The sequence below is a fragment of the Marmota flaviventris genome, chromosome 16 (genome assembly GCF_047511675.1).
Source record: "Marmota flaviventris isolate mMarFla1 chromosome 16, mMarFla1.hap1, whole genome shotgun sequence".
Taxonomy (NCBI): domain Eukaryota; kingdom Metazoa; phylum Chordata; class Mammalia; order Rodentia; family Sciuridae; genus Marmota; species Marmota flaviventris.
Window position 1 is genome coordinate 40,387,692 of NC_092513.1, and position 26,687 is coordinate 40,414,378.

A 26,687-nucleotide genomic window follows, 5' to 3' on the forward strand; every position below is an offset into this window, starting at 1 on the left:
ATGGCTGTGGCCTCCGCTGCCCCAGGGAGCATCTTCTGTAAGCAGCTCCTTTTCTCTCTTCTGGTGAGTAACAACCCGAGGATTAGGGACTCAAGCATGTCACTACCGGCTTCCTGCCTCTAGTTAGGGCTTGAAAGAGAGAAGAGGTGGGGACGGAAGGCAGGGAAGATAGACTGGGCAAACAAAAGTAGAATGAAGAAAAATTCAGAGAAGAGTGGAGAGACTTGTGGTCCAGGATGAGGCGTGTTTAGCTTAAGGTTCCAGTGCCTGCTGCCAGGATATTAAAGTTTTTCAAGGGAATCTCTTGTTCTGTCTTGTTGTGATGTTTTCCTAAGAAGTAGTGGAATACATTCAAACCTTAGGCATTTGGCCCAGAAGTTTCTGAGTTTTACTTTTGTCTTTAAATAAGCTCATGTATTTAACATGCTTCCTTCTACTGAGCTGCAAGAATGGGAAAAGGATTTGGGGTGAAGGTATGAATTTTCCAGGTCTTTCTTACTTTACACAGGAAGAGCTAAGAGAAAGGCAGAACTCATAGTTAACAAGCAGTTTAATTAGGAAACATAAAAAAGCAAAATGTGACAGTTATTAAAAATACCATTAGCCTTCTTTCTTTCTACTTGAATTTTTCATAGTTTGCAATTGCATGAGTTTTTTTTTTTTTTTTTTTTTTTAAGATGGGAAGGGAGGAGTTTTCCTATATCTCTTATCCAGCATCTCTGAACTGAGAATTTCCTTTTTCATTATTTTGGAAACATTTTATTTTCATAATTTGAAGGTTTTGCTGTATGGGGACAAATATTTTTGCATATAAATTATGTATGATGCAGGGTTGATGGTGAACTTCTCATCCTGTAATGGCTTGGGGAGACATGAACTCAGAGGCCATCTTAAGTTAGTATTAACTAAAATGTAGTGGTATATTTCCAAGGGATTTCACACACTTTTCTTTCTTTTTTTTTTTTTGCTTTTGGCCTATTTCCTGCCTCTTATGTTTTGATTTATTCTGTGCCCATTTATACTTGATTCCCATACTGACAAAAAAGGTGTCTGACCACAACTCCTCCAAATCACTTAGTCAATGACCCAACTTGAAGGCTGGAAGACCACTAATGATGGGAAACCTGAGGTGGGGCATTAGGACCAGAAGTAAAGAAGATAAGGATGGGAAAAATAATGGGATGCATCGTATAACAATGTTATACACACACAGACGCACAAACTTTTATGGTATATGTACAAGTATATGCAGTTATGTGTGTGTGTGTATATATATATATATATATATATATATATATATATATATATATGTATATATGCATGTAAATTTTGCTCTTTTCACCTTATATATTTAGACCACTTTTAGATTACTACTAATACAAGGCCTTATCTTTGGAAAGTTCTTTGGATATAATTTAGCACATTACTTTAAATAAGAAAGTCAAATAGGTAAAAATTTCTCCTTTTTTAATAAGTGGTTATACAAATTTAAACATGTATGGCTTTTAAAATTCCAGCTTTTCATATTGTCTGGCTAAAAAAGCTTTTTAAAATTACAGTCTATTTGAACAGGCTGCTGCAATATATTCCATAGACTTGAGTTGAATTGGAAAGGAAATGCATATCTTTTAATATTAATATCTATCTATTCTTTCATCTACACAAATAATGTGTCCATTAACTCTGGAAATATGTCTTTGGAGAAAATCTGATCATATAAATGACCTATATGGTTCTGGGAAATCTAACTGATCTACTGTCTATTTAAGTAATCAAAATGCAATCATTTTGATAGAAGAAAAATTAAATAAAGTGCCAAGAAAAGAAGAAAAATATATTTTGGACTTATTGAAACCTTCAAAGGGATAACTTTTATTTTTCAGATAATATGTCTTCTTTGAAATACCTAGATTTTTAAAACAATAACTATGTCTTGAATTTAATTTGAAATCTTTACCCAAAGGGAAGTCTTTATATTTTGAAATATAGTCCTTTTTAGACTAATTGTATGACTTGAGATCATTTAGTCTTTGAAGTTTTTGCCACGATAGTCTGAAAAAGTAATTTGAAAACAGAGAATATACCCTCAAATAGTGGAAATGATGATTTGAGAACCAGTACAGATAATGTAATTACTGAATTCTAGAGTTAAATAAGTTCTTCAGGCTAGATAATCAGAACATTTACGTATGGTGTTAGTGGCAACAAACTCCATATAAGGTCAATGGATTATAACACATTTTCTTGCATTTATACAATATGAATCAGATGAACTGTTCACTTAATTTTCCATTGATGTTCAATGACTATGGTGACTCTAAAGTCATTCTTTGTTGGTTATTTTTTAAATGATTATGAAAAAAGAAGGGATTCGAAGGTTAATTTGCTTTCAAAATTGAAAATATTTTTATAAGACAAAACTGCAATGTAAAAATGTATTTCAAAATGCAATTCTTAGGTTTTCTTTCTTTCTTTCTTTTGAGGTTCTGATATTATTTTGTGATGCTTGTCAGAAAATTTCTCTTCAAGTTCCTTCTCATCTTCAGGCCGAAAAACTTGTAGGCAAAGGTAAGAAAATCATACTGAGAATTTAACAGTTGTAACTTGCTACATTTCGCTTCAGGCTGTTTTTATGAAGTTTGGGATAAAAGCCACATAGTAGCTACTTGGCATTAAAATTGGCCATACAATAAAAGATAGTCTTCTTGTTTTTTGTAGTGGTTAAAAATAATTAAAATAACAGTTACTGGTATGCTTTTCTTGCCCCCAAAAAATTAGCAAACATCAGAGAGTTTATTAGTCCAAACAAATCAAGACACCAAAACCAGAAGCACATTTCAATTCATATCAGCTAATCTGCTGTCAATGCCAAGTGATTAGAGATGAAATTAATAATTCCTAATTTAAATGTTCCAAATAAAATTTGGACTTGAGGTTGATAACAATGAACAAGTATCCACCAAAAATGTATATGACCTACTTCACAAACTAGCTTGTGAAAGTCAAACAAAATTTCAGGGTATCTTACCACTGTAGTCATCAATACATATTAAGTGCTGAGTTTCTTTAATCTCAAAAAGGTATTATAAAAAGATTATTGGCAATATTAGTGAGAAATATTGCTTAACAATAGATTTGTTGCAAGATAGTTTTAACTGTCAAAGATTTATTGCAAAATCTACTGACATCATATAGTTATAATATCTGTGATATAAGATAACAAATTTGTGAATGTGTATGCTCTAGATCTATCTATATCTATTGTCTATCATCCACAGCTGCTTGACTTAAAATGGGATCATAGCCCTATTGTAAATGGAAAATCTCAGAACTGGAAAATGCATTTAATACACTTAAACTACCAAACATCATATCTTAGCAATATCTGCTGTAGATCAGCTATTGATTTTCCTGCTCACATGGATCACTAAGAGCTATTGCTCAGAGCACCTGCCCAGCATCACGAGAGAGAGTGCTATCCCATATGGCTAGCTGAGAAAACAATAGAAATTAAAATTCACAATTCAAGTAAAGTTTCCATGGAAGGTGTATTGCTATTGCACCCTTATAAAGTCAAGGGCCATCTCCACATGTATGTACAAACCTGTCAGTAGGAGGTAAAGTGGAAGAAATAGACCAGATTCAATGTCACCAGGAAAATTGTTCCCTTTTTAATTCATGAGGATAATGGGAAATCTGTCTCCACTAGTTTAATTATTTAATTCTTTTGGCTCCTCCATTTTAGAATAGCAGGTGCTTGCCTGTCACCACCCTTTCTGATTCTCATGCATTAACTCTCAGTTGTCATTCCTGTAAAACTTGTTCTATTCCTGTTTCACCTGACAAATTGCTGTGAAATTTCTTCTCTGCAGTGAATCTGGAGGAGTGTCTCAAGTCGTCTAGCCAAATCCTGTCCAGCGACCCTGCCTTTAGAATTCTGGAAGATGGCTCCATCTACACAACACATGACCTCCTTTTGTCTTCTGAAGGGAAGACGTTTTCCATTTTACTCTCAGACAGTCAGAGGCAGGAACAAAAGGAGATAGAAATCGTGCTGTTGGCAAGAGAAGAAAAGGTATACTAGATAAGGATTTAAATAGCTTCATATACTAAGGTCCTTATGAGAATCCTTCGTTTCCTACACTTCCTTTCAGATTAAAACTACTTTCCTTGAGTAATTATTTTTTTTTGTCTTTTCCATTTATAATTAATATCTACAAATACTAGACTGTTAAGGAGTTCTACAGCTGTTTACACAGGTGTGTAACAATGAATGAATCTGTAGCAAAGTCAGGGGATCAAAGGTTTTCGTGAGTGCTTTGAGGTGTGGCTCTAAGAGATATCCACCTGAAGAACAAGGACAAGGGAGGGGCCCATCTCAAGCTGGAGGAGGAGGGGTGAAGCAGCCTGGAGATGAGGCACTCACTCTGTGTGGCTCCTTCCCAACCAACTGTGGATTGAATATTTGTCTCTTGAAAGAGGAAAAGAGATGGTCTAAAACTTACTCCCATATTAGTAGACAATCCCACAGGGTTCCTTTCTTCAGAGAGTGGAGGTGTGATCAGGCCAGAAGATTGGTATGAGTGTCTTGGATGGAGCCTCATTTTTTTGCAGTGAAGGAAGAGCAGTGATTAGTCTGGGAGTGAGGAGGGAGAAAGCTGTGGAAATTCACATCTCATTTAAGCCAACTCAACACAACGATTTTGGTCTTATAAAATCATTCATTAATAAGTGATCTAAAAAAAAAGAAAAAGAAAAAGAAGTAACTCAATTTAAAAGAGTATTTCCCAGCAAAATTCATTTTAATTATAAGAACTTCTTTTCACTGAGTTTAAAATATGATCAAGCCTTACGAATATTTTTTAATCTAAATTGCAAAGAATCACCACATTACGTAAAATAAAATGTACTTTGAGCAAACACTGTTGTATATCTCTATGTAGGTATAAAAATGCTCACATTGTAAGATTGGTAAAATTTGGAGCCCGGTGTGGTGGTGCATGCCTGTAATTCTAGCAGCTCAGGAGGCTGAGGCAGGAGGGTCACAAATTCAAAGCCAGCCTCAGCAAAAGCGAGATGCTAAGCAACTCAGTGAGACCCTGTCTCTAAATAAAATACAAAATAGGGCTGGGGATGTGGCTCAGTGGTGGAGTGCCCCTGAATTCAATCCCTGGTACAAAAAAAAAAAAGATCAAATTTGGGTTTTACCATTCTTCATGAACTAAAATCAATTCTTTTTATTTGTTAACGGATCATCTATTTTTAGGGATGTCTACAGTATCTCAAGGTGATATTTTCCCAATGCCCTATAAATTTCTTATTCACCCAAAATACTGTGCTAGATTTTAGCATTTATGTATAAAGGGTATGCCTATAAATTTCTGCTTGTTGACTGGTTAAATCAGGAAACAGGTGGAACGAGAGACTATACTGAGTCTAAGGTTTTAGTGTGTGTGTGTGTGTGTGTTATTATTGAAAAACAAAAATTCTTTGGAGATTATCCATCATATTGTTAATTGTTATTATCCATCATAAGGTATGGACCTTACTTATTTTCTCCATGCTAATGTATATGTGAAAATTGTATTCCTAAGAATGAAAAACAATGCTGTACTTCTTTGTTTCTCATTAAACATAGGCATCTAAGAAAAGACATACCAAAGACAGAGTTCTCAAGCGCAGTAAGAGAAGATGGGCTCCTATTCCTTGTTCGCTGATGGAGAACTCATTAGGTCCATTTCCCCAACATGTTCAGCAGGTATGTTTCATCTTATTTGGTTTCATATGTATAAAAGATTTTTTTGTGGTTAAAACTTTCCATTTGAATGTTGCACAATATATTGAGTCAGAACTTTTAAACTATTGATAGCAATAGAATCATCTATTCATCAGAGCTACGATCACATAGAAGTGATCCAATATATTTTATTACTTTCTTCCAGAAATTGTATTTAAATAGTGAGAATCAGGCTTTACATTTTGAATTTCTTATGTCCATATTTTGCATCTAGGTTCACCTAATATTATGATAGACTTTTTAAGCGCTTATGTACAGAGGATTGCCTAGAGAGTTTGCATAATTCAACTTTTGCTTGAACACTTATCCTCCAAAACATCATCACTTTCTGTTTACTAAGTAAAGTTGTCTCACTTCCACATAGCTGAGATGCAAGGATGGACAGTTTTGGAATTTTGAGGTTTTTAAATAATTAATTGTGCAAAGTTGAATTACTTTGACAATATTTTTAATCATGTAATTTTCCATTCCAAATAATTCAAAATCTCTGTACTATATTTTATAAAGAAATAAGAATAAGTGCATAGGAATTATAAAGGCATATTACTCCATAAATTTTGTTGCTCTGCAGATATTAAAATAATTTAGTGTGAAATAAGTGACAGAATCTGTGGCTTTGCACATTCCAGAATGCAAATGAGAAGTTGAAAAACATGGGAAATGCTTAGTAGATAATAAAAGTAATAATAATAGGTGAGTAAGCAAGAGAGTGATACAAAATAAACTCATAAGTTAGGTTGAAGGTATTGATCACAATATATTTGATCTGTTCCTAAATTGTCACTTGTTGTTATAGATCCAATCTGATGCTGCCCAGAATTACACCATCTTTTACTCCATAAGTGGACCAGGAGTGGACAAAGAGCCCTTCAATTTATTCTACATAGAGAAAGACACTGGGGATATCTATTGTACTCGGAGCATTGACCGTGAGCAGTATGATCAGTTTTTGGTAGGATTACTGAAATATTTATTCAGAACTATATCTTTAGTTTTGCTTGAGTTATATTCTTGGTGTTGCATTTTTACAAATTAAAAAAATCAAATACTTAATTTAATATTTACAATGTTACTAATGTTCAACATAAACTTCAAATAAAAATTAGTGCTATTGCTAAAGTGAGACAGTAGATAAGAGACATAAAGGCGAGGGAAGGTATAGAATATATAATGATAGCATTTTAAAGGACAGACTTGGTTCTGTACAATTCTAGAGAAGTGACAACAAATTGTATTGAGTTCAAATTTCTTTATAACAAAATACCTTAATTATTCTCAATTATTGTTGTAAGCAGTAAATCACATAAGAATTTTTTTAAAAAGTAAAAAAAAAAATGATGCTTGGGTCCATGCCCAGAAATTCTAACTTAATTGTCCTGGGCTGGAGTCAAGGTGATCTTAAATACATTTTAACTGCATTTGCTGCCTCAAACCATGGCATAGCATGGTGCATCTTTTCTTTTCTCTCTCTCACTGTTTTTGAGTAATGAAATCCTTGGGTACCATGTTATTTCCTTAGTAAGCCAGAAAAACTTTACCAGTCTTCTATCTTATCCTATCCAAAGAATTCTATCTCTTCTGAAAAATTAATCTTTTTTTTTTTTTACTTCAAATTTACATGTCTCTTCAGCATTCTGATGCCTAATCTGATATATAGCAAACATTCCCAGTGGTATTTTGGGAGGATGATGAATGATTTTGATTTACCTCTTATTATCTTGAATTGTAAGAGAGTATAAAGAAGTTTTTAGCTAAATGACATTATGTAAAAGAAACTTACCTCATATGTGGGTAGTCCAGAGAGTGATATCTTGCAGACTACTGAGAGTTGGTGATCACATATAGGCAACTCTGAAAGAAGGTAACAATATATGGAGAGGGAGTGAAGAACTAAATGTTCCAGGAAGCTACAACCCCATAGAAAGATCTAGTGGTTAGGAAGAAATCAACAACAATACAACAAACCCTGGTTGGAGTTTGTCACTAGGGAAGAATGTGAAATACAAAGTTGGGAGAGCTCAGACCATAGGAGAGTTAAAGACCTTGTAATTCATACCAAGGAGACTGGGCCCTATCCTAGAATGTCCACTAAAGCAATCTATAAGGTATTGCACATTTTAAAGCAATATAAATTTCATTTAATGTATTTCATAATTAAGTACAGTGATATAATTTCTTTATAATTTTATGTTCCCTCCCAAATTTCCTAGATTAAACACATTTTACTTCTAATAATATAAAACAATTGCTTAAAAAGTATTTATCCAAGCTCTTTTCTAACCCCTTTTTTATTTTTAGTTTTTGGTACAGAAGATTGAACCCAGGGCTTTGGGCTCTACCATTAAGCTATATCCCCAACTCCATTAACAACCATTTTGATTTTTATTTCCATAAGCAAAATAAATAATTATTAAAGAACATATTAATTCCATGCTAACTTTACAGCATATTCATAAGAAGTGAAGATATGGCATTAGAAGCCAGTCTTATGAAGAAATATAGAGCTATCTATTCTGTATGTTGCAATATACATTTAATCATCTATTCTGCTATGGAATCATTTTAAAAGAAAAGAGAAGATGCATGATAGAGGCACAAAATGCAATACTCTCGAGAACTTGATGACTGATTAATAAAACTAATTTGAGAAAAAGAAGAGTTTGATATCTTGGATTTGAATCCTAGTCCATTTTAGAAATGTTTACAGTAAGAAAATCAGGAAACACTGTAGTAAAGAATTGAGTTAATATGGTTGATTTTGGGGCAGCTTTAGCTGGTCCTGTCAGTGAAGGAAATCTATTTAATACAACTATGATTTATTGAATGCTTACTTCACACAAATCACATAGGAAAAGTGCAAAAAATAATTTGAATGTGAAAAAAACATTAAGTCCTCACAGTTGAGGTCAAGATATATCACTCTGAGATGGAGTTTGTGATACATGCATGCATTTATTAGCATTTTTATTAGGAAAAAATGCATGTTTATGATAGAAAAATGACAACCAGTAGAGATATCACCCAGAGATAGTTGTGATTTTTTTTCTCTCTCTATCTATCTAACTAACTTTTATTACTTTGAAAGTTTAGAAACTTAAAAAAAATTGTTATTAGACTATCTGGATAAGAAATCTACATACATTCTAACAAATAGAACAGCATGCCTTTATTTCAGAGAACATCTGTAGAACCCATGGTGCTTGGCACACACAATACTTGGTGGGAGACTAATGAGAAAAGGAGAAAAAAAAAAACCCACACTCACCTAAAGGGAATTGAAGCCATATGGCAGGCATGCACCGTGCCTGGGTGTTATCTTTCCATTGAATCATTTATTAGTTAGAGAAACACTTGTGGATTATTTTTTGAATGACATATTTTGCCCTACTGGTAGGTTTACTTTCATGTTGTCATTTGAGAACAAGCCAGAGGCGTTCTTCTTCCTTTTAGGTATATGGCTATGCAACAACTGCAGATGGCTATGCACCAGATTATCCGCTCCCCTTGTTATTCAAAGTTGAAGATGATAATGATAATGCCCCATATTTTGAAACCAAAATGACAGTTTTTAGCGTGCCTGAAAATTGCCGATCTGGTAAGTTCATATTTTATAAGGGTATAAGGAGATTAATTGACATTTGGTATTATAAGATAAAATGTTTGATTTTATCATTACATTTACAGGTTCTTTTGTGTTTTTGACTATACATATTCTTCCTTGGATATTGATGTTAAATGACATCCCTATTAAGGCTCAAACTGTTCTGAGCAAGTTTGTAAATTTAGGCACTTCCATAAGATAGAATTCCATATGCATTCCCTTTTATTCCATATGCATTCCCTTTTATATCATGACTTTATAATTCTTTTCTTGACTCAGTTCTTTGTAGGGTTGGCTGTGGTTGAAATGGAGTTTGGTCTAGATATGTATGCTTAGAAATTCTGTTGTGGAGAGAGGTGGCTTAGTTTCCTAAGGGACTAGCTAGGAATCCTTCATGACTATGAAACAGAAGTTAAGAATGGACCCCAAACCACTTGTCTTCCAGCAAAATGAGAAGTTATTATTTTATAGATTCATTGTTTGTTTTTTAAATTATGATTCACCTGAGGATATTTGAAAGGCTGGATGTAGGAAAAATTCAACTTTCCTTTCCAATTCAGGAAGAGTAACAAAGTAAAGTGACATAATAAAACATATAGAAAACCCCATTTTATGGTGCCAGGGAATATTTTTTAACTGATATTTGAAATACAAAGAGGTTGACTTTTACACATTATATATACCACATTTTATTGAAACTTTGCAGTTCAGTGTTGATTTCTTTATTAATTAACTGTTGGATATTAACCTTTATTTCATCCTAAACTTGTAACCTGTGCCTAATAGGATGGAAATTCTAGGAAAACACTAGACTTCAACTTCAATTGAATTCCTTACTAATGTTTTAAAAATTATAGAATACTAAAAACACTTGACTTTCAAGAATAAATGATGTACAACTTTCTAGTTTTATAAGATCACACAGTTTTCAAAGGCAAACCTTGTGAGGTTCACTTTGCTATGCACATTTAGAAGACTGCTAAATAATATGTAAAGTTTCTATCTAGTTAATCTACTTTGGATCTGAATGTGCAACAGACAAATATTTATATTCTCAGTTTTTGCCATGTATATGAGATCACAAGTGTTTTATAAAACAATATATAATTGGAAGCTCTATAAAGTTTCAACATATTTTCAAGGACCCAAAAATATATCCTAGCATAAAAATCCTACGATTTTCAAATCCCAGATTTGTAACAACATATATATTGCTTTTCTTGGCATATTTTCCAAATTGAAAAAAAATAATTTGTTTCATGTTATATGAAGCCAAGATTATAACCTAGGCCTTCCAAAGAACATAATAATATAGTCTAGTTTATTTTAAGAATCAGCAAGAAATGCTGTTATTTCTTATGGCCTCCTCCATTCTGTGACCAGGCACATATGTATGTATATTAGTCTTTCACAATCAGTGGCTTGTTGAAACAGCATTTCATAGCCATGTCTGGGCTGTGAAGTTTGTCTAAAAGTTACTCAGACTAATGCATAATGTTTATTTCTTTCTTATATTAATAATCACTTGCATATACTAATAACTCAGAAACTCTGTTTATTAAAATATAAAAACATTTGTTACATGCAAAGTTGTGCCTTTTCTTTCATTAGCATTATTAAATAGAGATATAAAACAGAATATTCAAAGAAGGTCTTGTTCAAAAATAGTCCATGAACTGGGATAGTATTTTAGAAAGAATTTTAAAACTATGGTTAACAAGTGTAGGCTCTGTGACCAAGGGTAGGGTGGGACCTGTTCTGGTTTTTGTAGAATACAAATCCTGTTAATCACAGTAGCCACTTAATTGGAGTTCAAGACATGGGGCTTGGAGAAGTCTTGCAGAACATGTATACACTCCTCACATTATCTGTAAAACTCATCATTTTGTGCTTTTCTTTCTTTCCTAGACAGTTTAATATAGCAATGCCTTGATTTTTATTTTTGTTTATAATTTTATTTTTGTTTAAAAATATCCTTTTGTTTATAATTTGATTATATTATAAACAAAAGGGTTTTTAACTTTCTGACAATATTGGATTTATCTAACAGGAACTTCAGTGGGACAAGTGACTGCCATAGACAATGATGAACCTGGAACCCTTCATACTCGTCTGAAATTCAAAATTCTACAACAAATCCCTGATCATCCAAAGCATTTCTCCATACATCCAGATACAGGTGTCATCACTACAACTACACCTCTGCTGGATAGAGAGGTAAGAAATTGATCAACTTCTCCATCACTAAACTACATGTAAACTGACAATTAACTCTCAAGACAATTTGCAATATGGCCCTTGTGGCCCCTTCCTAAGTTTTCTTCCGTGGACTAGGGTTAGGGCTTCTCTGGAGACTTCCCTTTGCTCTACAGAGATAATGGGAAAGCACAAGGTGTTAGACAAGGTCTAACAAATTTACCTAATGTGATGTGGTGGTGCTAAAATTGTTTTGTTTATTCTATTTTTGTTTTACGAAAAGTAATTTCATTTGACTTCCAATAGATGTAATTTTTAAAAGTTAAAAAACTTGATTTGTTAAAGCAGCTTTAGATTCACAGGCAAATTAAATAGAAATACAAATGGTTCCCAGGTATCCCCCGCCCTGACACATAGCCTTCTGCGCTATTAACATCTTGCACCACAGAGATACATTGCTATCATCAATGAACCTAGATCAGCGCATCATTATCACCCAAAGTACATCATTTCCATTGGATTCGCTCTTGGTGCTGTACATTCTATGGGTTGGGACAAATCTGTAGGGACAGGCATTCATCATATAGCGTGATCTCACTGCCCTTTTGTATTCCTCCAATTCCTCTTTTCCTTTTCCTCTCTCTTGAAATCTACTGATCCTTTTTACTGCATCCATAATTTTTCCTTTTGCAGAATGTCATATAGTTGGAATCATACAGTGTTTGGCCTTTTCAGATTGGCTTCACTTTCCTAATAATTTGCATATAATTTTCTTCCGTATCTTTTCATGGCTTGATAACCCAGTTCTTTTTAGCACTTAATAATATTCCATTGTCTGAATATATGTTTACTTATCCATTTACCCACTAAAGGGCATCTAAGTTTCTCTGACGTTTTGGCAATTATGAACAAAGTATCTTTAGATTTTGTAATGTTATATTAGAAACATCAGCTTCCCATTGTATGGATTGGACAGTCTCTTGTTTTTATATTATGGTGTCCTTTTAAAAACTGTATTAAGGGTTAAGATAATACCTCAGTGGTAAAACACATGCTTAGCATGTGCAAGGCTCTGAGTTCAATTATTTGCATCAAAATAAATAAAAAAGTGTATGAGAGTGTAAAATTTAAACATGAATATTTGCAAAATATTTGTAAAATAATAACAGCAGAAAGAGTAGTTCTGACAATTGTAAGTTAGAGGAAATAGAAGTGTTCATCATTGTACCCTTTTCCTTTTTTTCAGAAATGTGATACTTACAAGTTAGTAATGGAAGTGCGAGACATGGGAGGTCAACCTTTTGGCTTATTTAATACAGGAACAATTACTATTTCCCTGGAGGATGAAAATGACAATCCACCATATTTCACGGAAACTTCTGTGAGTGTATCTCTGTATTCATTTATCTGGATGCATTTACGTTTTCAAAAAAAAAAAGACAAATATGGAACTTGGTAGCTCTGGGAGATCATGCATTTTGACTTAAATAGTTGCCACTTACAAATAATAGAGAGAAAAATATGATTTTTGTAAAAACAATTGAAGTACCAGTCATTTCTGGAGGCTGTGGAAATAACCATGCTTGTGGCTACCCAAGAGCTTTTCCACCCTTGAGGTGGCTCATGTGTTCAACATTTTCTTGGTTGCTAAGCTCCAGGATCAGATTGCTTGGATTTAATTTTTTTTATAAGGTGAAGAAATAGAAGAGTCTTTACATTTCAAGTTCTAAGATGAAAAATGGTTTAGCTTTATCTCTTCTGCTGGACTCACTACTTAACACAGACTGTCACTTTTGAGCAAACTTTCCCAGTAAACAATGTAAGATATATAGACATAAATATAAAAACAGATATAGATGATATTTATGCATATATATGATAGATATATGTATATCTTATATTTAGGAGAAAATAAGTAAGCTATGAATTAAACTTGTAAGTTATTTCCCAACAAATGGGTATACATTCCATATCTCTTTTTCTTTAAATATGAATTTTAGAGTATAAGACCATATTGTAAAAGCTATAGATTTCTAATTTAAAAAGGCTTGCTTTTCAGTATTTTACAGAAGTAGAAGAAAATAGAATCGACGTGGTGATTTTACGGATGAAAGTACATGACCTAGATTTGGCCAATACGCCTCACTCAAAGGCTGTGTACACAATCCTACAGGGAAACGAGAATGGAAACTTCAAAATTAGCACAGATCCAAATACAAATGAAGGAATCTTGTGTGTGGTCAAGGTAAATTAATAAAATAACCATGTTTTAAGGCATTCAAACTTAAGCTTTTGTGCTGATAAAAATAATTAATATTTCCTTATGTATATGACTAGAATTTTGCAGTGTGGTACTGAAATCTTTCCTATTATTATTTTACCCTCATTTATTTTCTTAGAGGAAAGTCATGTCAGGCATAAAACTCATTGCTCTACATATGAGGAAAATCAAGGCAGAGAAATATTGAATATTTTATCAGATATTTGCCTTAGAATTAATCTTAGTTACTCACCTGGTTCCTTTCTGAGCCCTTCTATCCATAACCTCACCAACCTCTTGCATCGTTATTTTCCATCATAAATTTCTAAAAGACAACAGATATTCCCAGAATCTTTATGTAGAAATTGTTTTCCTGATAAGATTCCCATAAAATGACCTTTAATTATTATATTGCATTTTCTTTCTCTTTTTGTTCTTCTAGATTTCTCTTTTTCTATTTTTTATCATTTAACTTTTATTTCAAGAGTGTTTCTGATTCTTCAGTTTAGAATTGAGCACTTTGATTATAAACTAAACAGACCTAAATTTCATATTCTTTAAAAAGATGCTGCTAAGTAATACAATGACATCTTTTACATGGTAGCCAAATCTCATCAAATTATTTTATACATTAGCCTGGAAGAATTTCATGTATCATTATTATTTCATATGATAGGTAATGACATAATCTGAATTTTTTCAAACATTTCTTCTGCATTTCTATTCATATTTCAATATTTAATATAAAATGAAGGTAGGGTCTTCTAAAAGAAAAGTAAGAAGAAACATTGGTTGAGTCAAAAACAACAATTTTGTGTTGGACAGCATTTATTATTTTGGAAAGCTAATTATTAGTTTTTGTATTAGCAACAACTTTTGGTAACATTTTAAATGTGAAAATGTTATTCTCTTTATGTTAAAACTTGGGAATCAAAATCATAAGTCCATGTTGTGTATATACTGACTGATTAAAGTTATGTTTACTGAATAGCCATTGAACTATGAACTCAATCGCCAAGTTGTTTTGCAAATCGGTGTACTTAATGAAGCAGAATTCACTAAAGCAGCAAACTCGCAAACTCCTCCCTCAATGTGTACTACAACTGTGACTGTTAAAATCAAAGACAGTGATGAGGGCCCTGAATGCGAGCCACCAGTGAAAATTATTCAGAGTAAAGATGGCCTTCCAGCTGGTAAGGAACTCCTTGGATACAAAGCACTGGACCCAGAAACACGCAGTGGTGAAGGCTTAAGGTAAGGTACCTTTCAAAAAGTTCCTTCATTTTTATTGAAATCTAAAATTCTTTTCTGGTACTGGGGGATGGAACCCAGGGACACTGTGCTGCTGAGCTGCATCCCCAGCCCTTTTTATTTTATTTTGAGACACCATCTAATTTGCCTTGGCTGGCCTGGAACATGTGATCTTCTTTGTGTCAGTCTCCTGAGTTGTAGGGATCACAGGAATGCACCATGGTGCTAGTCTGGTGGGATGTAAATGGATTGCAAATTTAGGAAAGTTCTATGTATTTTTCAAAATGACAAATTGTAAGATTATGTCTGCTATTGGGTGTCATCCTTTATATATTGATTTCTGAAAATTAGGTATCAGAAGTTGGGAGATGAAGATAACTGGTTTGAAATCAATGAACACACTGGAGATTTGAGGACTGTAAAAGTACTAGATAGAGAATCGAAATTTGTAAAAAACAACCAGTACAATGTTTCAGTGGTGGCAAGAGATGCAGGTAAGTGCCATTTTCTAGAAATAAATATAAAAGTAGGGTATGTTTCTAAGAAAACTTTGGGTGGAATCTGTTCATTTCTGGATCAAAAGTTAATGCAAGCCATGTTTGCATTAATGTAATCATAAGGCATACTGCAAAAAAAAAAAAAAAAAGAGCAATGTTTGTGTTATGATTGGAGTCTAACCAGTTCAGGCTCCCAAGCATCAGTTATGCAGAGCTACAAGGGAATAAATGATCAGTCTAAGTTCTGAGGAAACAGTGGCCTATTCAAGGAACTCTCTTTTTTTTTTTTTTTCAGAAATGCAGGTTTAGATTATTATGATTTGAACATGCTAAATAGTTTCAACCCTCCTAAAACAGTTAAGTTCCAGATAGGTTTGTTCTGAGCTTTTCTTAATGGAGAACAAATCATTTATCCTCTTTCCTAAAGAAGGGATAAAAAGCTATGGTTTGTAATCTCTAAGGTTAATTCTAAGAACTAATCTGTAAAGAGCATCCTTCAAATACTGTAATGATCTTTAACCCTTTTTGAACTTATATCAATAAATCAATTTCATTATGTTTGTAAATATGTTGCAAAGTGTTTGCTAATGTTTTATTTGTATACATATACTACTATGCTAATGTATTGTATATATCATAGAAATACACAAAATAAATATTAAAAGTGCCAAAAATATAAATAGAAGTTATGCTAATTTACTTCATCATGGCAATTATATATTTACTCATTAGAGGAAAAAATTTCACAAATAATAATGAACTTCAGCTTTTCTGACATAGCCAATTCTTTTGACTATCTTCCTGACCCAAGAAGGTTTCCACTGTTTTCATCTACATAAAATATGCTGTTTTCTCAGCTATTATACCCTACTGATTTTTTTTTCTTGTTGACATAAAACAAAAGCCATATCTACTAAGAGAGACATAAAAGGTTTAAACTAACGGGGATGCTAGGTGCTTGCAGTTTATATGGAGAAGGGGAGCTGACTCAGACATAAATCTGCCCCATCTAGCCTTATTTCAGTCTGTGGCCCTTGGTGTACAAATACCATGTTGCACACTCTAATTAGTGTGCTGACCAAGCTAAAGAACAATTTTTGTGAGCTAAAATATTTGGGCTTCAAAAATCTGAAATTGCCTTTGAAAGAAACCCTAAATGTGAATATGATGAATGAATCACCTGCATATGATCTTTCTTTCCTCTTGATACTTCTCATTCACATACTTTTTTGAATTTTTTTATGTTTTAAATTTTTTTCTAATTAGTTATACATGACAGCAGAATGCATTTTGACACATCATACATAAATGGAGTGTAGCTTATTATTCTACTGGTTATACATGAAGTAGAGTTACACTGGTTGTTTAATCATATATACACATAGAGTAATAATGTCTAATTCATTCTATTATCATTCCTACCCCCATACTCCCCATGCCCTTCACTCCCATCTTTCTAATCCAAAGTACCTCTATTCTTCCCTAGCCCTGCCTGCTCATTGTGAATTAGTATTCGCATATTGAAGAAAACATTCAGCCTTTGATTCTTTGGAATTGGCTTATTTTGCTTAGCATGATGTTCTCCAGTTCCATTCATTTACTGGCAAATACCATAATTTCATTCCTTTTTAAGACTGAGTAATATTCCATAGTGTATATATACCGCAATTTCTTTATTCATTCATCTGTTGAAGGGCACCTAGGTTGGTTCTATAGTTTAGCTATTGTGAATTGAGCTGCTATAAAACATTGATATAGCTGCATCACTGTAGTATGCTGATTTTAAGTCCTTTGGGTATAAACCTAGGAATGGGATAACTGGGTCAAAATAGTCATTCCATTCCAAGGTTTCTGAGGAATCTCCATACTGCTTTCTAGAGTAGTTGCACCAATTTGCAGTTCCACCAGCAATGCATGAGTGAACCCCCACATCTTCTCCAACATTTATTGTTGATTATTGATGATTGCCATTCTGACCGGAGTGAGATTAGGAATAATACACATATTCTTAATATAATTTTTAAATGCAATTTTTTTTGGGAAAAGACCTGCTAAAGAATGGGGAAAACCTTCCCTAATAAATGTTGTTAATTTACTATTACTCTATAATTTTGGATGATTTACTCTTCTTTTGTGAGTAAAAATGAAATCTAAGTGGTTCAGGAACACAATAATGACAAACAGGGAGTCCTATTTACTCATTTATTCTTCTATCAGGTTCTAAGTACCAGGCAAGTTGCCATGGAAAGTAGGAATCATAGGAAAAAATTATGCAGAATAAAGTATAAAAAATTAACTTTGCTCTTTGGAGCTAAAAAGCACGGTTTATTGAACATTGTACAAGGAAATTAAAAGTTTACATTAATCTACCTCCCAGGGTCATAGTTAACCTCAGTAATAGAAAAATCATGTGGCAATATGAAAGATTTTGCTCCTTTGAACTTTAATCTGTCTATCTATCTATATTTACATATGAACATATATAAACACTATATAAGATATGAATTATATAAATATAATATATAAACATATGCTTATATATATAGCAAGGATTTTGTTTTGAAGCTCACAAGTATTTCTGAATGATGACCTAGTTATTCTTATAGTTTTCTTAGAATCAAGTTCATGTTCTTGTATTTCTAGTGTGCATCCTCTTTGTTAGGCTGATTTCCCTGGTTATCAATCTAGAAAACACTATTCTATATGTTTTCCACCTAGAATACTGTTGCCCCTCCTACTTTAAATTCAGGTCCATTAAAGTCTTAAAGTGAATGGCAATAACAACTTCTATGATCGTGCCCACTAATCTTTGGTCTGTTCTTAATACCTTTTCACATTCCTGCAGTGAGACTAATATGCTAATTATCACATATGATGTGTCTTTACTTTGAACAAGGTACTTTCATTGTTTCCATGTATATTCTTTCTCTAAATTATAATAATGATGAGCTCCATTTTTAATAAAGACTTCTCCACTGCCCTTTTTATAAACATTCTTTCATCTAGCATCTAGCATAGAATTTGGCATAGATTATTCAATGCAGATACCAAAATGTCTCATTCCTCATTGTTTGAGGGCCCTTTGAATCTCTAGGCCTATGTTATGAAGTTCATTACCAAAAGCTACACAATTTCAGGGGCATGTTTTGCATTTGGAACAACAACTGGCTCCAATGTAGAAAATTGAGTTCAAAAATTTATAATGTATTTTGGGATTCTGTAAATATAATTTTCCTAAAATAGCAAATGTAGAAGGGTTGTCATGTGGAAATTAATAGGAGGTATTTGTGGCTTCAGTTCTGTAAATATTTCAATGAACTTGACACAATCTATTTAAATAGGTTGGAAATCATCTAGAACTTATATATATTATATGAATTAACAATATAATTATATTATAATTGTTACATTACCATTCTATATTATATTATCATTTAACTGCATTATGTATCATTTTTATAGTTGTCCACATCTGGGGTGATAGATTAAGAAGGAAGAACCTGAAATTTTTCCAACAATTAATTAAAACACTCCATATATGCTTCCCAGGCTGGCTCATGATGCAGTGAGCTTCCAGTTAATGAAAACATTTAAGTAGCACTGAAGAACTATGGCTTCCAGAGACCCTCTTATTGAAGCATTATCAGTTTGAATTTTACATAGTCCACATGTACTTAGCAGCTCTGACTCTGTGATGTCCCTTTCTGACTGATACTTGTCATTTAATTCTGTCCTTTCAAGGTAGACAAATGTAGTTATTTACCTTTTCATGATATTTGACGATTGTCAGTTACTTATTTTTGGTCTATTTCCTAGGGATAAGGCACTTTGATTGTTTTGGTTTTGACTTTTTGTAGTTCTGTCTTTGACGGACATCCATTTAAACAATTCCCAAGCATCTTTTATTCTGTTTTCACCAGCATGTTTAAAACAGACCATGATAGCAAATGATGTCATGTAATAAATGTTACTTGAATATAGGATTAAGTGAATCTTGATTTGTTTTCCTATGGTTGCCGTATTTTTATTAGCTTTTTAAATTGTGCTCTTTATTTCTCCATAAAGAGAAAGGCTGTTTTTTTTTTAAATGTAAAAGGTAAATCAGTACACATCAACTCATGTGTAATGTCTGTTACTACATTTTTTTAACTTTAGAAAAGCTTCTTTTTTACATTACTCTTTTTTATTCTTATTAGTTTGCTGATTTTGAAGTTGTTACTCATATTCAGATTTATTTATAATTTTCTGGTAGCCTTAACATATTTATATGCCATTGTAGGTATTTTTCCCTAATAGTATCTCTCTCTTTTATTTTTGGATATTTTGAAACTTGTTTCAGCAAGATTACTTTAAATATATATATATATATATATTTACATATAGCATATATATATATAGTAGTTATTTTATAGCATTCATAAGTTTAAGGTCATATTGAATAAATAAGTTTTGTTGTCATTATTTAACAAAAAAATATTTCCTTGAAATATAAAACATGATATTACTTAGATGTTATTTCAAACTAAGAAAAAAAATGGATTATATTTGATATGATTTATGGTAGACTTTATAGCATTCAATGTAAAAAGTATGAGAAATTGGATAATTTTTTTGTTTCAATTCCAAACTCATACCATTTTTGGAAGTTTATAATCTTTTCACAAATTATAGAATTGAACATGTTTTTAAACATGTTCAAACTCAAATTATAGCATTTTATATATATATATATATATATATATATATATATATATATATATATATATTTGTATATATATGTATCAGTTTATATATTCAGTGACACAAATTATGGGATATATATATATAAATTTATATATGCAGTGAGCATCCAGTATATACGTGTATGTGTGTGTGTGTGTGTATTTTTTTTCTTGTACTAAGGATTGAACCCCTAAACCACAATCCCCAGCCCTTTTTACTTTTTATTTTGAGACACAGTCTTGCTAAGTTGCTTAGGGCCTTGCTAAGTTGCTGAGGCTGGCTTTAAACTCATGATCCTCCTGCTTTAGCCTCCCAAGCCACTGGGATTACAGGCATGTACCAAAGCACCTAGTATGGAGAATGTTTTAATTAGACACATTTCTTAAGATTTATGTGTGAAACATTAGGACAGTAATGGTGGTAATCAACAGTTGAGTGAGAGTCTCTATTAACAATATTATATTGATTGAATTAGAGTGAAAGTACACACTCATTTTTCTGAATTATTCAATTATTTTTTTTCAAAGTATAAAAACTATGTCTGATGTGGTAACATTCAGCTATAGTGAGCCAAGAAATACTGGGCTCTCAAGATGAAGGTGACTCACCGTGTTACGTGATCAATATTTAGTGTGTCATTCAAGGCAGGAGCAAAGTGTTCTGAGAAAAACAGGGGGTTGTGACATCGTTGTCTGTAGAAGTCACAGGTTTCATGAGGCAGTGACATTTTAGTAGATTCTTAAAGATAACTGGATTGGACTGGAGATATAGCTCAAAGGTAGCACATGCTTTGTGTGCATGAAGCCCTGGGTTCAAAGCCCCAGCACAGACAATAATACTAATAACCATAATAGGGTTTACCAGGAAGAGGAGAAAAATATTCCTGGTAGAAGCGACAGAAAGTACCAAAGCAGAGAGGAAATAAAGCACCTAGAGGTTTTAATGTGAAGTTTTACAAGTTTTGAGCAAAGAATAAATGTAGAAAAGGAGAAAATCCTGAGAAGATAATTTATGACAAAATGTAAAGTATTTTTATTCTAAGGGTGAATATATTTTTTTATAAAACAAGTGTACGAAATCAATTTTATTTTCAACAGGTGTTTCTGTAATGACATTGGAATCTCACACCTTTTAGTTTTAAAAAAGCACCTGAAAAGATCATCTGATCCAGCCACCAGTCTTCTAAGAAGAGTGTCACTAGTTTGTATTAATAGTGTCTGAGATTTGGGAAGATAAATGAAAGCAGATGTCAACTGTATATTACATAAATTGTTGAAAATAAATATATTTCTTAAGTTTTCATAACTTATTTTTAAAATCTCTCCTAGTTGGCCGATCTTGCACTGGAACACTCGTAGTTCTTTTGGAAGATTTTAATGATCATCCACCAAAAATTGAAAAAGATGTGACAATTTGTAAGCATGATAAAGATTATGCTCTTCTGGAACCTGAAGATGACGATGGGCCTGATAATGGTCCACCTTTTCAATTCTTTCTGGATAATTCTACCAACAAACTTTGGACTATAGAATCAAAGAATGGTAAAGAATTGTGCTAAATTTTGTACCCAGTAGTGGTTTGAGATGGCAAATGGTCTTGATTTTCACCTCAGTTTCTCATAATAAACATGTTAATTTTAGGAGATTATCTTGTAGATCCTAAAAAAGGAGAATACTTTGCTTTTATATATATATATATATATATATATATATATATATATATATATATATATATATATATATATATGTTATACTTAGTTTCTTATTGTAAATCTCCTAAGAAAATTTATGAATACATTTTAAATGATCACTTGAATAACATGTTAAGTTTATGTTAATCTAATGTGAGCACAAAATAAAATGAAATTTGATTTTCTGGGTTACTGTGAAATCAAAATAATTTTTAAGAAAGAAAAATGAACAATTAAGAACAGTGGAGAAGCTGAAGAATGTGGGGGGGAGAAAGTTTGAGAAAAAGGAGGAGAGCAGAATGAAATTAGCTAAACTATGTCATGTACATCTATGAACATATCACAGTAAATTCTACTTTTATATATAATGATAATACACCATTTAAAAAATAAACCAATAAGGAAGAAACATTAGAGTTTTATTTCAAATATACCCACCTCCATTCCCAAGGATACCAAGTAGGAATAATATTGTTATGGAAAGGTCATATCAATATATATTATTTCTACCTTTTCCTCCCTAGGTAAACAAGGTGTTCTTCGTGCAAAGCAAAATCTTGATTACAACTATTATTCTGTGCCTATCCAAATACAAGACAGACATGGTTTGTCTGCAAAACATGTGTTGTCAGTGAGAATATGTGACTGCACAACTCCATCTGACTGTAGAATGGCTATTAAAGATGAGAGAGATATTAAACCAGGAAATGTTATACTTGGAAAATGGGCTATTCTTGCCATGGTGTTGGGTTCTGCATTATTATTGTGTAAGTATTATCATATAGAATTTGTTAACCCATGTTTTACCTAATGTTTCTGTTGATTTTCCATTACTATAACAAAATCACCAAAGGTAACAATTTATAATGAAGAAAGGTTTATTTTGGCTCATAGTTTCAGAGGTTTCAGTCCATGGTCAACGGGCTCTGTTGCTTTTGGGCCTGTGCTGTGGAACATGTGCTGGAACAAAGCTGCTTGCCTAGTGGTAGCCACGAAGTAAAGAAGTCAGGAAGAGGCCAGAGTCTTCATATCCCCTTCAAGGTCACTCCCAATGACTGGATTTCCTCCCTCTGGGCCCCACATCTTAAAGATTCCACCATCTCCTAATAGCACTATGAGCTGGAGGGCCAAAAATTTAATGCATAGCCTTTGGAGGATGCTTAATTCAAATCATGGCCATTTAGAAAAAAGATAATATGACGATTCTTCAAATTAATTATCTGTATAACCTTTGATACATGTTCTCTAAGTCAAAAGAAAAACATACCAATAAGAGTAGATTGAAATTTTTAAAGTAAATGCCAGAGGCAGGAGCCTCAGTTCTTCAATAATGTTTCACGTTTCTTCTTCTTTGAACTCATTTTTTTCATATGTAAAATGTAGAAGTTGGATAAAATTACTAAGATTCCCTCCCATATAAAATACAGTCTTCCAAGCAGTAGTCACATTTACATAGAGAATACATAAATACAAGAAGATAAGGTAGTTCTAAAATTCTAGATATTTATGTTTCATACTAGTAATAAAGTGATTTAGTACATATCATAAGAAGACCCCAATGAGTGAAAAAAAAAATGATCATATGTTGGGCCACTAAGGGGACATAATGCAAGCAAAGGAAACTTAGATTTTGCATTCTACATTTTTTTTAAGTATTGGAGAATGAACCCAGGGCCTCATGCATGCTAACCAAGTGCTCTGCCACTGAGCCACAGGTCTAACCATTACAAATCATTGTTTGAAGACACAAAACTAATGGCAACCTTTCTCAGACTTCAGCTTCTGTCTCTCCACTACAAAGAACAATTGCATTTACAAACTTGTCCCATAGCCTTTACTGTGTCCTAATTCATTTGAATTTGAGTTTCAGGATAAACTGGATGTTCCTCATAACACTGGATTAGTTAATATACACTTTCAAAACCAGACACTGGTTTTATGTTATTGTCTTGTTTATATTTATGTCTAAATTCTTTGTTTTGTTGTTGTAAGTCTGTTAAGTGTGTTCTGTATCACTTCAAATACCAATAATACTATCTTAAAGCTCAAATAAAGTCATTTTTTTTTAAAGAGAGAGGGGGGAGAGAGAGAGAGAGAGAGAGAGAGAGAGAGAGAGAGAGAGAGAATTTTTTTTAATATTTATTTTTTAGTTATTGGCGGACACAACATCTTTGTTGGTATGTGGTGCTGAGGATTGAACCCGGGCCGCACGCATGCCAGGCGAGCGCGCTACCGCTTGAGCCACATCCCCAGCCCCATTTTTTTTAAATATAGAGAATGTAAGAGATACATATTTTTGGACCTAGGAAAAGAGGTATTATTACTCTAAGACAGAGATTGTATAGATGAGTGCATTTTACAAATATTCTGCTTTAAATTTTATGACCAGAAGTGACCTCAATTTGTGGAATACATTTTTAAAAGTTGTGCAAAGAAACTTCAAAACAGTCTGATAATCAAATTATTTAGTGTATACTGGATTAAAAAATACTATTTTACTTCAATCTTTTCCTTTTTTTTAGGTATTATGTTTACATGTTTCTGTGTTACTACCAAGAGGACAGTAAAGAAATGTTTTCCAGAAGATGTAGCACAGCAAAATTTAATTGTATCCAATACTGAAGGACCTGGAGAAGAAGTGACGGTAAATTGGATTTAACTTCCCTTGAATTGTGTGGTGATCCAGTGACGCAGTGTGATGATTAGTAATAATGGCAACAATAATAACCAGTAATATTTATGGAGCACTAAGCCAAGCAGAATTCCAAGTGCCATGTTTTCATTCCTTTAAACTTCAGGAGTCTGTTGAATTAGTTTCAAAGGACTGCATAGCAAATTGAGTGACTTAAACAATAGAAACTTTTGTCTCACTGTTTCGGAGGCTACAAATCAGAGACAAAGGTGTTGGTAGGGTCATGTTCCCTCTCAAGGCACTAGGGAAGGACCTGTTCAGGTATCTGTCCTAGCTTCTTCCAATTCCTTGTCTTATGGCAGCACAAATGTTGACATGACATTCTCCCTGGGCATGTGCCTATACCCAAACCTCCCTTTTTCTAAGGACATTGGCCATATCAGATTAAGGACTCCCCTAATCTGGTATAACTGCATCTTCACTTAAGCAATTGCATCTACAATGACTCTATTTCTATCTAAGGTTACATTCTAGGTCCTGGAGGTAAGGACCTCTCCATGTGAGGTTTTAGGGACTCAATTTACACCATAACACCTATGATGTGGCTATTGCTGTAATCCTGATTTGGGGCCACTAGGGCACAGAAAGTAAGAGCTATGTCTGTGGTGAGAAATTTGAAATGAAAGTGAACCGTGAGTTTCAGTTGGATTCATCTTATAACTCTCACTTTATTTTTTAGGAAGCGAATATTAGGATCCCCACACAGACATCCAACATTTGTGACACAAGCATGTCAGTTGGTACTCTTGGTGGCCAGGGAATCAAAACGCAGCAAAGTTTTGAGATGGTCAAAGGAGGCTACACTTTGGATTCCAACAAAGGCCATCACACCTTGGAGTCCAGCAAGGGAGTAGGGCAGGGAGGTGTAGACACCGGCAGATATGCGTACACGGACTGGCAGAGTTTCACCCAACCTCGGCTTGGTGAAGTAAGTCTCAATGTCTTCAAGTTCACGTGACATGAAAGTTAGACATCATTTATGACCCAGTATTTCCCCCAAATTTTGCTCCTCATACACCTGGAACATATCACTTTTCTAATGTTGAAGGAATTGTCATATAGATGGATGTCAGGTCCAAACCTCAAAGCAAAAGATCTGAAAATTTTAAAAATACAGCTTACAAGACTTTATCTAGGAGTGACATATGTTGGTATATTTAAGACTGAAACCTTCTTTCCTAAAAATTACCGGAAAAAAAATCTAGAATGAAATATGTGTTATAAACAACAGATCATAAATTATCAATAATTTCAGTATATTTGAGTTCTGCATATAGTTATGAAGTCCTGGCTATCAAAATAAACCGGGTAGATTGTTGAACTTGTATTCTGGGTTTTATTTCATTACTTTGATTGTTTTGTGTTCAGATTAGTCAGTACAGGTTGATATTAGCCAGTACAATATATGACGCTATTATACTACAATAGTGTATTCTAAGAATCCTAGCCTATATTGGTTTTCCCCATATATGTGAAAAGGCTACAGAGGTAAATTTCTACTACACACATTTATTTTCAAATGGGAAGTTTTAAGTCATGTATTGTATATAAAACCTTAATTTTATAAATGTGTTCACTGGGAACATTTATTTATTTGCTATATTTTAAAAATGAATAGAATACAGACCAATCATGTGCATTTTTTATATGTAGGAATCCATTAGAGGACACACTCTGATTAAAAATTAAACAGTAAAAGGTAAATCAAAGACATCATTTTTCTGCTAATATGTTTAGGTGTTTTTAAAAACATAATAATAAAATGTGCTCTTTCTCGAAACAGAAGGTGTACCTGTGCGGACAAGATGAGGAACACAAACATTCTGAAGATTACGTTCGTTCTTACAATTATGAAGGCAAAGGCTCTATGGCCGGCTCAGTAGGGTGCTGCAGCGATCGGCAGGAAGAAGAAGGGCTGGAGTTTCTAGATCACCTGGAACCCAAATTTAGGACATTGGCAAAGACATGTGTACAGAAATAA

The 26,687-nt window shown here is 33.1% G+C and overlaps 1 protein-coding gene across 2 annotated transcripts; it reads left to right on the top strand.

Moving 5' to 3' along the window:
- Positions 1-26,687, top strand: Dsc1 (desmocollin 1). 2 transcript variants are annotated; one of them, XM_027935724.2, is made up of 16 exons: positions 1-63; positions 2,484-2,568; positions 3,873-4,075; positions 5,639-5,758; positions 6,594-6,749; positions 9,248-9,392; positions 11,449-11,615; positions 12,841-12,975; positions 13,654-13,839; positions 14,846-15,108; positions 15,457-15,599; positions 21,653-21,865; positions 22,539-22,781; positions 24,537-24,658; positions 25,386-25,634; positions 26,490-26,687. In XM_027935724.2, exons 1-16 carry the CDS (start codon positions 1-3, stop codon positions 26,685-26,687), a joined length of 2,691 nt encoding a protein of 896 aa, XP_027791525.2. The 2 variants fall into 2 exon arrangements, with proteins under 2 accessions (XP_027791525.2, XP_027791526.2); XM_027935725.2 differs by lacking the exon at positions 26,490-26,687 and adding an exon at positions 26,360-26,395.